The sequence below is a fragment of the Corapipo altera genome, unplaced genomic scaffold (assembly GCF_003945725.1).
Source record: "Corapipo altera isolate COAL_440 unplaced genomic scaffold, ASM394572v1 2b, whole genome shotgun sequence".
NCBI lineage: Eukaryota > Metazoa > Chordata > Aves > Passeriformes > Pipridae > Corapipo > Corapipo altera.
This window is the reverse complement of record NW_020884874.1, coordinates 16,450,106-16,464,015: the sequence shown is the minus strand read 5'-3', so window position 1 is coordinate 16,464,015 and position 13,910 is coordinate 16,450,106. Positions and strand designations below refer to the sequence as shown.

The following is a 13,910-nucleotide window of genomic DNA, read 5'->3' as shown; positions in this document are numbered from 1 at the left end:
AATCATATCTCACTTTTTGTGAGAATGTTATGGGGTAGCAATGCTACCTACCTTCAATTCAGCTGGTGAGGTTCCACCTACCTTCCTACCACCCTATATCCTGCTGGGAATGTATGTCCATGGGCATTTGCAAATTTAGACTTGAATTGAGAAGTATGAATACAAGGGGGAAAGTTATTATTTTTCTAATTAGATCAGATTATTAGATTCATGTTTACGATTGAGACAGTAAGTTGTTGCACAAAGTTTTCTTTTTGGAAAACAGGCAAATATTTGCCAAGTTGGATAGAGAGACAGAAAGTGGTAATGCAAATACAAAATACATCTTTATTATCTTTTCCTTGAATTGTTCCTACCATCTACGTTTCTGGTGACATCTGTCTTTGCTCAGCGAATGCGTGTCATTGCAGTCCCATCACCTTATGCTGAGTAATTGAAAAAAACCAACATATACCCAGCTCAGCAACACCCTGTTTACAGGAGAAAACCTTTAATTTCAGCACTTTCAACTTGGAGTACTATTTGGAAACATTTAGCTCATAAAAAGCCCTACAGTTCATGCTTTGACCTTATCATGACCTGAACATTTTGTTAGCAAAGTACCCTGTTAATGTTTTGACCAAAAGAACTAATGTACTTGGGTTTAGTTGTGTTGCCAAAGTGGTGCTTGCTCCTAAAAAGGGAAAGTTTTAATTCTATTTTCAAAAGCAATGCCTTACTCCTAACTATATATGGAAATGTCATCAATCAGTCCTGAAAACAGTGTGCACTGCAGTGCATTTTAATAGCTTGTGTTCCTGCGTTCGGTGTAACAAATCTCACCATACTGGAGCTCATAGCGGAAGTCTTTTGCTATATCTGTTTTGCCTCTACTAGCTTGAGTAGATGTGAATATAACTTTTGTTTTAATCACCAACAATGAAGTATAAAGAAGCAAGCTAATCAAAAGAGCAGATAATAAAATGCATTACCACTCCCAGAATTTACAACAGAATTCCCTGACTAAGATGTTTTTGCTGGTGTTCTTTTTTTAATTAAGAACTAAACCACCCAAAAACCTTCACCCTCCACAGGTACAACCTTCTGTTGTTGGCCTTTTTTTAATGTAATAAACAATAACGTAGCTAAAAAATGGATTCTAAACATTTTGATCGGTGACCTATTAATACGTACCAAAGGGCTTCAGCAACCAAAAACCACCTTCTAACTTAAAGGGGTATGTTATTTAAGCATTAGACCTACCAGGAATGCCAAAGGGTAGTTGTTTCTTAAGCAGGCAGTGAGCTCAGACTCTTTGCTCTTCATCTTTACAAACCAAATCCTAAGAAATCCCCGACAGATAAATTCAGCAGCAATGAAAGTAACAATCACCTGGAAATACTGCAACAGTAATGAAAGGCAATAATTAAGAAGGGTTGTATTAGACAAATCAGAACCGAACCCTGAAAAAGCACAGTTCATTGGGAAGTACTGCCTGTGCAGTTACCATTTATGAGCCACTTAACTGTATTTCATCTGTATCTTTTAAATTTTTGGTAAGTGTTCATCAAAACTGAAAAGCAATATAGAGTGTACATATTTTAAAACAGTCATATTAACACCCATTTTTATATTTATTTTTTTTTTTTGTATGAAGATCATCAAACATTTTGGTTTGATTTTGGAGTTTTTTTCATTGTCAGTTATCTAACTTACTACTCCTTCATATGAAAACAACAAGCCTTTCTCAGTACTTTCAGAATTGCGTTTTAGGAATTCAAAACAGTCATAGTTGATTGGATTAATATGGAAAAGGGGCTTCTGAAAGCCCCTGGTAGAAAAGTTTGCATGGAATAAAATACCAGTTAAGCAGACAGGATGCAGGAAAAAAAAGTGAAAGAGGATAATAAACAGGAGGTTTTGTGTCTTCTTAAAATATTTTCAGCTAAACGTGGAACAGCAGAGACTTTGTCAAAAGAAAGGAAAAGAAGACTATTGTAACCTACTTAGCTGCAGGATATTGTTTCTGACACTTCATCAGCACATTCTTATTAATATGGAGGGTGAACATTATTTGTGTCAAAATTGTCATTTGGAGCTCTCACTTCCCAGCAGACTTCAACTTCTTATCAATATGCAAACTCACACAGTTATTTATATTTTGGGGTTCGAACTCCATTTGAGGCCAGAGTAAAAGTGGTAGATAAACAGAAAGAGAAACCCTCCACAGAGCTCAAACTACTGAGCACAGATTTCCAAATTTAGAGTATTTTAAGTAGGAAGCCTGATTAGAAAACAGAATTCATAGTTAGAGGGACTTATTTGGTCTCTACTCACTTTTGCATCACACTCTGCCTTGAAGAGGTTATGGTATATATTTGAGAAAGTTCAGCTAATTAAAATGTTTACATTAAATGCTGAATGTCCTGAATTACAGTAGGCAGATATAAACTCTACGAGAACAATTGGATACGTTTTAGATTTAACCCAATAGCTCTGTTAACCAGGGTTTGAGGGAAATCTCCTTCAGCAAGTGTATTTTCATGAACAGTCTAGATGATGGAAAACAGAAAGTCTTTATTAAATCTGCAGACAATAGGAAGGGTAGAGCTTCAGACATGTTGAAAAGCTCAGAATGATCCTGAAAACTAAAGTTGCATGAAAAAAAACAGGATGGTATTCAACAAGGAAAAACACAAAGTTCTACACTTAGCCAGAAGGAATCAGCTTCTTAGATGCATGATGAGAAAAACTGCTTGGGTGGACAAGGACAGAAAGATCCTGGGGTTATAAAGTACTGCTGGCTAAGTATAAATCAGCCACATCATCCTACTCTGGACAGGCCAAACACTAAACTAGGACTTATAAACACAAGAAAAGACATGCAGCAGCTTCTGTCCTACTCAGAAAATAACACCTGCTATTCTGTTTTAGCCAGTTTTGGTGTTTCCACTTCTTGATCCACTCTAGCTCTATTTTCTAGGATGATTGTTACTCTAGACTTTGGAATACCTTCTTCAGAGGACATGGAGCCAGCCACTGTTGGTGAGGACATGCAGAATGAGTGGGGCTTCTGCTGTTCCTCCATACTCCGCTGCTCTGCTGAACGCAGTGCCCCATATAGGGGACTGGGCTCCTTGTTTTGCATAGCTTTGGTTGTTTTTTTTTTCATTTTCATTTAAGGAGTTAGGCCCAAACACCAGATCAGACACTAGTTCTGAAATGTTTTTGTTCCTAATTTCTCCAAAACTCTAGGCTTACCTCCAAGCCCTTCAGATGGGAAAATGCCGTATCACATTTGTATTGTCTTTACCTTGGTAGTTCTGCTGCACCACCAGGCCAAACATCTGTGGGATGGAAGGGAAGACAGAAGAAGGGATAAAAGATCAGGTCTCCAAGTATTGCACATAACTCACTGAGGGGAATGAAGAACTTTTACATTCATAATTTTACTTAAGTTCCAGCCAGTCAGTAAACATCCTTATTCTGAAAAATATGTTGAACAGCTATTGAAATCTCACATTTTCTTCTGCTGGTTTTTAGAAACCTTCCTTAGATTTTGCTTTTTCTAATTTGTTTCTGATTAGAACAAAGACATTTATTTGTTCTGACATTTTTTCTTTATTCTCTAAACTGTATGCCCTTCAGAAAGCAGAAACTGTCTGGTCACGAATGAATTATAGATTGCATGCGGAATGGCCTTATGAGGAAAACCAGCCACTGTTGAAGTCCAGTATTCCCTTTTGCCTACAAAAGACTTAAACCTTTGACATTTCTATTGCAAGCTAGTAACTATACTGGTTTTAGTTCAACCCTCCAGACAACACACCACCTCCCTCAAGTGGTCAGCATAGTTAAGATTGTTTTTTCTGCTTCAAGGGCTGTTTTCTGGCAGCGCCCAAAGAATGTGTTGAAGAACACACTTTTTATAAACATTATTAATAGATCAAGTTTAAAAAATTCTGCAAAAAAAAAGTATTTTGAATGGTAGAAAGAGATAAGAATCCCACAGAAACAAATACTTAGCTGGCATCGCTTGGGCACTGTAGGCTTTTGATGAGAAGGAACCAAAATAGCTGCTTTTTTGTGGATGGGCTCTAATAGCTTTCTGCCTGCGGTTACAGGCATTCAGTTACGGTCACTGCCATGGCGGGGATTGTATAAGTGCATAAGCTAATCAAAACAGTGGCAAATTTGGAAAAGCAGCACCGTTAATTCTGATGGCTTGCTCAAATCCTCATTGGAATAATTACAGTTTTCTTCTTTTGTTCAAAATTCTCCCCATTTAGAAACAGTTCTTTTGCAATTTGCTGCTTAATATGTGCTTGCAGTACAAACTGGAACAATGCTGAGGAAGAGCTCAAACTAGAACTCAAACTAGAGTTGCATAAATTTAAAACAGCAATAATGATGGTAAGAATAAAAAAAGAGAGTAAATAGAAAGCTTCATACTTCAAGAAGCAACCCAGTCATCACTACCAAGGTTCAGAATAAAATTTGCTCATAGAACAGTGTACTATAGAAGTACCTTACAGAAAGGCATACACTCTACACATGAAGCAATGCCTTTGTATGTACACTGACAATATTCAGCATGGCAATAGGTATAGAAATTCCTGGTAATGCAGCCAAATCATGCTCATCTACACATCAGTGGACACCTGTGAAATTCTGCAGGTATTATCCGGGATGAAACCAAACATTCACACAGACCACTACTGCCCTGTCAGTGCCCAAACACCGTGATTACCTCATATGAACAAAGACTGATAGAAAACACAAAAGGAAAGCAGTTCAGGTAGAACTGGGTAAACAATGAAAAATCAAGAACACCATAAAAAATATTCTAATTTATAGTCTCACAAAAAAGATCTAAATAAATCTATCTATCTTACAAAAAGCTATGCAACACAAAGGCTTAGAGAGAAGGCAAAAAACCTCAATGACCAACTGACCAATAAGTTAAATTAGTACAGGAAACACAATCTTCATTTCAAGGCTCAAGTCAGTCCCCAGCAGTAGTCAAGAATAAAATTGTGAAGTATGACACATATAGACAAATATATTATAAGTGTTGCTCTTGATAGAGGCAATGTTCTTTTCTAGGAAGTAATTTCTTTCTTTTGCTGGGTAAAACTGCAATCAGGTAGCTCCAACCACTTCTTTTAACAAAAGCCTGCTAATTAAAGCAACACTATCCAGCATCCTTCTTGGTATGAATGAAGTGACAGAGGAAGGAAGCCTTAAGCATTCATTTTCCTCTCAGAGCATCTAATATCCCACACTACAGCTGGCAGAAAAATGTTAACACATTTCCTGACTAAGGAAAGAAAAAAAAGAGGGAGAGAGAGGACATATTTAGCACAAAATCTTGAAGTACAAAGTTGCTTTTAGCAGTCTGTCTGAAAGCTGTTGAAAGGATAATGTCCTCCACATATTTGAAAGAAACATAAGTGGTATGAAAAAAAAGGTCCTTCTTGCCTTACTACAGCACCAGAGTGGTTTAGGTTGACTGTTGCAGATCTCTGAAAAATATGGCCAAATCAGACTGTACACACCTTGCAGATGTTGTGACAGAAGCACAGCTAAAGACAACAGTCCTTAGCTTGTAGTACAGATGTGAAGAGGTACAGAGGAAGGAGATGACTTCAGATAACTTGGAAGATCATTGCTAACTTTATGTGATTAACCTACAGCTACAATCTCCATCTAGTTGTCTGCTATTTTCCCTTATTCTGTGGCTCCACCTTGAGCTGCCTTTCATTTACTCTGGTGTCTGAGAAGCCTTTAGAAAGAAAAGAGATTCTTTGGTACTAGACGCGAGCCAAACCAAACTCCTGCCTCTAAATATCCCTGAAGTTTAGAGTTGCTTGAAATTCAAACTTATATCTAGATCCACATTTGGCTGCTTGTAGTCATCTTTACACCTTTTTGTTTAAAAAAATAGCATTGTCTGATTCCCCCAACTTCTTTCACTTCAGCCTTTTGAGTCATGGTCAGATTGGCTTACCAGAGGCCCTGGTAATCTAACATGCACATCCCATTCCCCCGCCTTTTCACTTCATAATCTTCCAGAGATGAAATTCAAGATTGCCCACTAATTATAACAGGACAGCTTCTCAGACAGATGACTTTCCAAGTAACCTTCTCATTCCACTCATTTTCAGGGAATGAAAAAGTATGCCAGAGCGTTATGTGATGACGGATGAGGGCCAACATTACAATTTATGTTTGTGACCTGACACATGGATGGAAACAGAGAGTATGATTCAGTGGTTTTTGCAGGCTTAATCCCTACTAAAGAGTGGCTCTGCCAAGGTAAACGTGGCATTTTAAATGAAACTACTTTGCATACACTGCATGGAACCTGAGATCCCACTTTTGTACTGCGGTTTCCTTCCAAAATGTAGCTACTGCCTTACAGGGCAGAGTAAGTGTACAGTCTGGGCTCCCCTGTGTTAAGAGTGTTTGGTCTGCTTCAGCAAATAACAGTGATGAGCAGACTGTGCAAAAGGAGTGAGACATGTTATTTGAACATGTATATTCCCAAGGCTAAGAAGAGGAGCAAAAATAAAGGCTGGATCCCACTTTCCTTCCCCACCCAGGCAACTCCCAAGCAACAAAATCCAAATTAGGCTCCACATTTGTAATAACATCACATTTCCTGGTAAATCAGTTATTATTCTACAGACCTAGGAAAGGCCATATATCTCATCATTATGTCCACAACTAAACCAAGATTTTAGCACTGGGAGCAGTTTCCTTTCTTCCCTCTCCATTGCTTCCATTGTGCTCTTTCTAAAAATAAAATATTGACCACTTTGAAAAAGGAGGAAGAAAAGGAATACAAGTCGTTTAGTGCTCCTTATAGCACCAACCCAAACCAGCACAAAAAGCTAGCCTCTGATTAAGTATACTTAGCCAAAATCAATGAGGTTTATCCAAGAGCTTGAAGCGAGCCTCTCTGCACCAGTGTGGCAGGAACAACACCATTTTTCCTCAGGCAAAATCCCACCAAATACCTCACATGCAGTGGGGTGAGCTGTACCATAAAATATAGCTCATCTTCCCACTTCCTTGCTCTCCTAAAGACTCTGCTGTGAGAGTGCAATGACAATATTTATCTAGACTAAGAGCAAGTTATTTCACCCAAACACCCCATAGTCATCAAATGTCATCAAGCTCATCATAATCTCTGTCACTGGCCAGACCTGGAGTCAAAGGTAGAACCTGTGTAGTAAAAAAATTACATGTCTTCAAATGCTGCACAAGCCTGGTAATAGAATAGCACAGAGACAACTAGAGACAAACAGCTAACGTGGGTTTCCTCAGCATGCTCATCTCTGCCTGGAGAAAACAAAAAGCATTTAAGAATTCCCATGTCTTAATTCTCATCCACACCCAGCCACTTCATTCAGACATAGTATGTATGTAAATAGATGAAAATTTGAAGCCTCAGTAAAGTCAGACAATGCTTTGGACTCTGGGACTGAGAATCAGAAGTGCAAGAGGCTATTCAGGAGCTTGCAGGTAGCATTCCCTTGCCTAGATTTACCCACATGTGCACATTTTTGAGTACTTGCTTTTGAGCCTTCTCAGGAGCTCTCCTGCCTAATCTCCCAGGCCCTGTCAGAAAGGAAAGAAAGATTTCTTCTTATCTTTGAGAATTTGACAGTCCTAGGGACCTATTGTTAAGATTCAGGTACTATTAATACCCAGGTAGGTGGTTTGTCTTTGGGACCAGTTTATCACGCTCTATTATGACCACAATGAAAGACAGTCCAGTCTTTGCATGCATCCTCCACGCACACACACATGCGCGCGCGCGCGCGCATCCTCTTCCTTTTGATTATCTCTGCTGGGCAGTGTGATTTGTCCTAGGATAAGAACAGGAGGTGGTAACTGCAGGAAGAACTATCTGGGTGCTTAGGTAATGAATGCATTCCAGAGATGAGGGAGCTGTGATGTTTGTGATTGGCTTTGGTGCACATTGGCTTGCAAAAGAGTATAAAATGCTGCTGGAGATTGGGCCAACTGGGCAAACTGGTCTCCCAAGATTTCCCAAGATTGCAGGCAGCTTCCTGATGGGTTCACACATACATACACACCAGTTCCCAGGTAGAGACACCTGCAGGGTACGTCCAGCCCAAAGACTGAGAACATTCACTTTTGGATGGCTGAGTAAAAGTGCAAAGGTCACATGTGGAGGTTAAATCCTGAAGTAGCTCCATAGGTGTTTTGTTGCTTTGCAATTGTGCATTCTGAAAGGCCAAAATCTGTAAACCTTTATGTTTCTAGCTGAACCTGCATATATAACCCTTTTGACCTGCTTGTATACTTCATTGGCAATATTTAAATACTGTATTAGCAATAAATCTAGTCATAATCATCCACATAATCAGTGTCATACTTTGCGTGTTTGACTGAGAGTCTTCTCTCTATTACTTTGCCACATCTATCTATCTATCTATCTATATATATACATGTACGTCTGAAAATAGCTGAAGTAATAATTTCTACATTTATTTATTTAAATATAGACAAGAAAAGGCTATTTCAATCATCTATTTGATCTAAGCCTACTAATGAAAATGCCACCACTTGGGCTTTTCAACCTCAATGCTAACAAGAGAGATGGGTTGAGAAATTCCTGTTCTTTCAGAAGAGAGTGGGTGGGGAAAGGACAAAACAGTTCATGAAGAAATAAAAATCAGAAATGTTTGAAAAACGTGATTTTCCATTCACTTTTTTAAAAAATATTTTCAAGGACAGAAAAGGGAATAATTGCATGGATTTTTCTAGTCAAACAGGTTTGAAATGGACTCTTCTTTATACCACAGAGGTACCAAGAAGGTTGACTATCTGCCTTCACCATCCTAAATATTTTAGCTTAGCCACTGTTACTCCACCACCTCTATCCTCCTCTAGCTTCCCCAGTAAATATGTCCCTGACCAACTGTATGCAAATACCACTGTCTTGGTTTCAACTGCCCCCAACCTCCCAGGTTCATGGGGGCCCTGAGTTAGAGTTAGAGCTGATTGGTCCCAGAACAGTCTTCCCTCAGGAGCAAATCGGAGCTGGTCTTATTTTGCTTCTGTGAAAATTAGATATCAGCAGCTAGCCAGAAGTGAGTTGGCAGAGTTGGCAGAGTTGTGTGTGAGAGCGTGTGAAAGAGAGAGAGTAGCCAAGGGGTGGACGGGGCCCCCACTCGGGGCCCCGTGCCCCCGCAGCCCTGGCCAAGCCGGGGCTGAAGGCAGCGTGTAGGTGTGTGTATGTGCTGTGAGAGAGAGACTCACAACCACTGAGGTAAGAGGAAGGGAGGCAGGCCTTTGGCCAAGCCCTCTTCCCCCCGCAGACAGACTGCAGAGCTCGGGACAGCTCATAACTGGACCAAATGCCTTTAGCTAGTTAGGGGGCTTTCTTTCCCCCCACTGCATGGGGTGGATCTTAAGGTTCAGTATTTTAAGCTGAGCCAAGGAGATGGGCTGAAAGGAGCTCAGTGCCAGGAGAAGGAGAACTCCAGGCAAAATTGGAGACAGGCCAAGCAGGCTCGGAGGTGCCTATGTTGGGTTTGGACACGGCTACCGAAATTGAAGCTACAACAGCTGGAGAAGAGTGAGAGCGTCAACTAGCAAGAAGCGAGTTCTGGGTAAAGACTCAGAACAGCATCTTACCACTGGGAGGAAACCTCCATGAACCAAGGAGGACGGACTCAGAGCTGTCTTCTTGGACCTCGTGATGGAGACCTCAGCAAGTAGCTGAGACAGGTGGAGGGGTGGTTCAGAGGAACCCTTTTCCTGATACCCCAATGAGAGAGAGATTGTTTAACTATCAGCCTGAGGGCTTCTCCTGGACTGATTGTGGGAGGGGCTCGAGGGATGATAGAAGTGTGTTAATATTGTATATATATAATTGCTTTTAGTTTGTACAGTATTTATTTTGTATAGGAATAAATTGTATATATTTTCCCTTCCCCCATACAGAAGTTTGCCTGCCTGAAAATTTCTCTTCGGTGTTGAGGTAAATTGTGGGGAGATTGGATTTTTGTGGGGGCCAAACCTTCACAAACACATAGCAGGGATAGCACAGATTTCTGATCCCTTCAGCAAGGTCAGTTTGGACTTCAACCACATTTCTAGGCAACTAGACACAGCATCCTCTCTCATGCATCTATAAGCTTTTCCTAATGCAGTGGAATCTTCTCCTATTTAAGCAATTTTTTCCAGAGCATAATTTAAACAGGATTGACCATAATTACATATATTTTGGAAAATGGAAAAAATGTATGATAGGAAATGAATGTTTCCTGCTTTCCATCAACTGATTTTGAGGCTCTCCAAAGGGGTCTCAAACTTCGAGAACTTTCCTGTTGCTTTTACTAATCACATCTTTTTGATATTAGAAGTCAAATTGCAGCAGTTTACAAGTCAAAAAGTCCAGCACATTTTCTTCTCTATACAGCAACACAATATTGCATTGCAGGAGTTGCAATAGTGATGCCTTAGAATTTTTAGGATTTTTAGCTTTTTGTAGATTTAAATGTAGCTGGAGTTTTCCTTCAATTTAGACCGTTACTTTCTCACAGTTTGTGTGTCACATTCCTGAAGCTTCAGTTTAACTGTCTTTTAACTGACTTTTCAAGGTAATAGATATTCAGCAAGAACATTCCATTGGCTTCCATTGGGATGTGCACCTGTACAGGAATAACAAGAGATATGGTAGACAAAACAAGATAGAAGGCTCAAGGCCCTTGGAGGGGCTCCAGTGGGGCAATTATGAGGGTGGTACCAGGGCAAAAGGGGTCTTAGGATTGGATGTCCCCATTAGATATGATAATTAGTAAAGGTGTAAGAATTATGTATGTGGGTGCATGCCTTTTGTACTCCATGGTCAGAAGGCCTTCATTAAAAGAGCTGTTCTCTGTCTTATCTATACTAAATTTGCCTGGAGGGTTTTTTTGCTCCTGATGATCTTTAGGCAAAAACAGAACAAGGGTTAATGGGTTTAAACTAAAAGAAAGTAAATTTAGGCTGGATATAAGGATGAATTTTTTTATGGCAAGGGTGGTGCAATGCTGAAACAGGAGGGGTTGGAACCAGATGACCTTTTAAAGTCACTTTCAACCTAAACTACTCTGTGATTATATGATTCTATCTATCTTTAGAAAAGAAGTGAAGATAAAAATGAGATGAAGAGTAACTGGCAACAAGGAGGAGAAATAATACAGTGATTGAAAAAAGAAAAAAAATACACAGGGACATAGAAACAGCAGATCTCTAACTAGCTGCAGATCACTACACCTTAAGAATAATTCACACTGGAAGGAGGGAAAAACTGAAAGCAGCTTTAAAATGTTGTTAGCTGTAGAGAATATCCAGGTACAAAGATGTTTATTTTAATCAGGACACTCTGAGCTCATTACTCCCTAAACATTTATGCAAAGATAGAAAGAAATTAAAACATATTGTAACATAAGAAGATGATTTTAGTTGGCTAAGCTATAGTATTAACTTTGTAAATATTAAGACAGAAGATGTTAAAAACTTTTGGACTGTGCTTTAGCACTTCTTTTAACTGACTAGTTACACAGAAACTGTAGAAGCATATTATGCATCGTAACACTTAGGATCAGATTTAGCCATTTTTATTGATATAACAGCCTAAAAGATTCACAGGTCACTTGTAAATTTATTTCCAAGGAAAGAAAAACAAGAAAGTTGTGAACAAAAACTCTGCCAATATTCAAACAAGAAGAAATGTAACTAAAGTAGTGGAAATCAGAAACCGCATATGTAGTTGTGTGAAGGTGCTGGCATACAAAAATAGGTGTCCAAAAAAGAAGCAAAGAAGAACTTTTGTGTGGGTTCCTGAGGGACTAAAATGGTGACAGCTGCTCCCAACGACTGGAGCACTTAAGGATGACATCCTGAGCAGCGCTGCCTGTGAAATTCTCCAGATGATCAAGGTTCTTCAAATCTTATCTGCAGGCACAAGCAGGTTTGCACAAATGCTAATCCAATCCTCCTTCCAGTATTTAACCCAGATTCATTTGTTCTATTATAAATGTTCTTTGGGCATTTCCATCTTCATTCCCTTTATGTCCAAAAGTGCATGCTCTGTAGAGACAGGCATACAAAGCTCTGCTGCAGAATCATTTCAGTGCATGACTATTGCACCTGAACACTGCACAAGTCTCTAGGAGAAACACAAAGAGTTAAAGAGAGTCAGAAGTACTGCTGATATCTGCTTTTGGCTAGCAAATGATTAAAGCAGAAAGCAAAAGGGACTGATCAGCCTAAGACGGATTAAGCTCACTCACTCTCTAAAAAGTGCTCTGACCACCAGATCATAGGGTATGCTCCTGAAGAAGAGCATTCCTCCTTCTCCCTCTTGAAACTGAGCCATAGTACAGCCAGGCATGCAAGAGCTACAAAGACAGACAGAGAAAAGGCAACAAGGAGTATGATTCCTATCAAGCTACTGATTAGGGCACTCATCTTGGAGGGAGAGGGTGGTAAGGCCTAGCCCATTTGCCCAGATCTGTTCTGCATTTTCTTTAACCCACTGACAAAGTGAAGGGAAATTCATACACTCCCAAGAAGTAGGATCTAACCCCAGCTTCCTCCCTTCACAGTCAAGTAACTAACTAATCAGCTAAAGTCACACATCTCTTGCTGCTGTTTCCTGTGGTTCATCTTCAACAGAAGGAAGAGATACTCTCATGCAGGATACAGTATGGCCTTGAAGCTCAGTTACTTCTGCGAGATGAAAAGATAAATTTGGTCATTGTCCAGCGGAGTGGACCCAGTGTTTAAGGCATCTCACTGCCTGTGAGAGCACTGTGATCACTGCTGTGAGAAAGGAGCATCGCTCTCCCATAAGGTACCTGTGCTCAGAAGAAAGGTATGCAGACAAGTCAGGTGAGTACAGATAAGGACTCAGTATTTCTGAAAGGTCTACTATATTCTTAGGGGAAGTTTTAGGTATCTAAATTAGATGGCTTGAATGACCATAAGAGATGGCACTGCTCACACAACTGGCACTGAATGGGATGTGGGGGCTAAGCAGATGAAGAATACACCTAATGCTGGGGGTGGGTGGGTGAGTGTGTGTTTGAAGAAACATAAGCATCTTCCAGTCCAGTAATCTCTCAGGTAATGTCAGGAGAAGTTAAGACACACAGGCACACAGACACAGAGTAGTGATATAACCAGACTGCCCTAAGCTTTTGGTTTCTATTGATACAAACCAGATGTTGGTGAGCTCTGAATTTCTAAGTTTGTTTAACTCCTTGGAGCATCATTTTAGAATAAACACAAGAGGTATCTTTTCTCACAGCTCTCCTTTCTCTTGCATCAGACTTACCTCAGTGGAAAAGGTTATTTATTGTCCAGTCAACTGTGAAATGTCTGTTGCATTGCATCATTTGAAAACTTAGAGGGAGGAATTTTCCAGTCAAAACTCCATTTTTACTCTTGATTTGATCTGATATAGTGGTTTGCTACTGTCAGCTATAGATCCATTGATAAGCAGACCAGAGAAAAATCTCACATTATTCGGCATAGTAAGATAAATATAAATTTAACGTATGACTCGTTAAAAACTGGTTTAGGATTGAAGTCAAAGAATAATATCATTCTCATCTCCCTTGTGATTTATTTAAAGCATGTAGAACAGGTGCTCACAAAAGTACTTCAGAGAGAATGTACCTAGTCAAAAGAGATCAACATCTGTCTCATTTTACTTGTGTGAGATAGTACACATCCAAAATATGGAATTCAACACCACCTAGAACAACTCTATGTACTTCAACAACTAGCATAAAGTACCCTGAGTTATGTCATCACAAATGTAGTACAATGAAATTTGGGAAGGGGAATTACAGTGAAAGTTTCAAAATTTTAGCTTGCTGCCATATTCTTTGCTCCCA

General features: G+C 39.6%; 1 protein-coding gene across 1 annotated transcript in view; it reads right to left on the bottom strand.

Moving 5' to 3' along the window:
- Positions 1 to 747: 747 nt before the first annotated feature.
- The window catches only part of TRMT11 (tRNA methyltransferase 11 homolog), a 103,084-nt gene continuing 89,921 nt past the window's right edge, over positions 748 to 13,910 (bottom strand). The window contains exons 13-14 of the mRNA XM_027669680.1: positions 3,241 to 3,326; positions 748 to 1,380 (exon numbers count right to left, since the gene is read on the bottom strand). Coding sequence (XP_027525481.1) covers positions 3,252 to 3,326 — 75 coding nt within the window. The 3' untranslated portion in view covers positions 748 to 1,380; positions 3,241 to 3,251. The remainder of the gene's footprint in view (positions 1,381 to 3,240; positions 3,327 to 13,910) is intronic.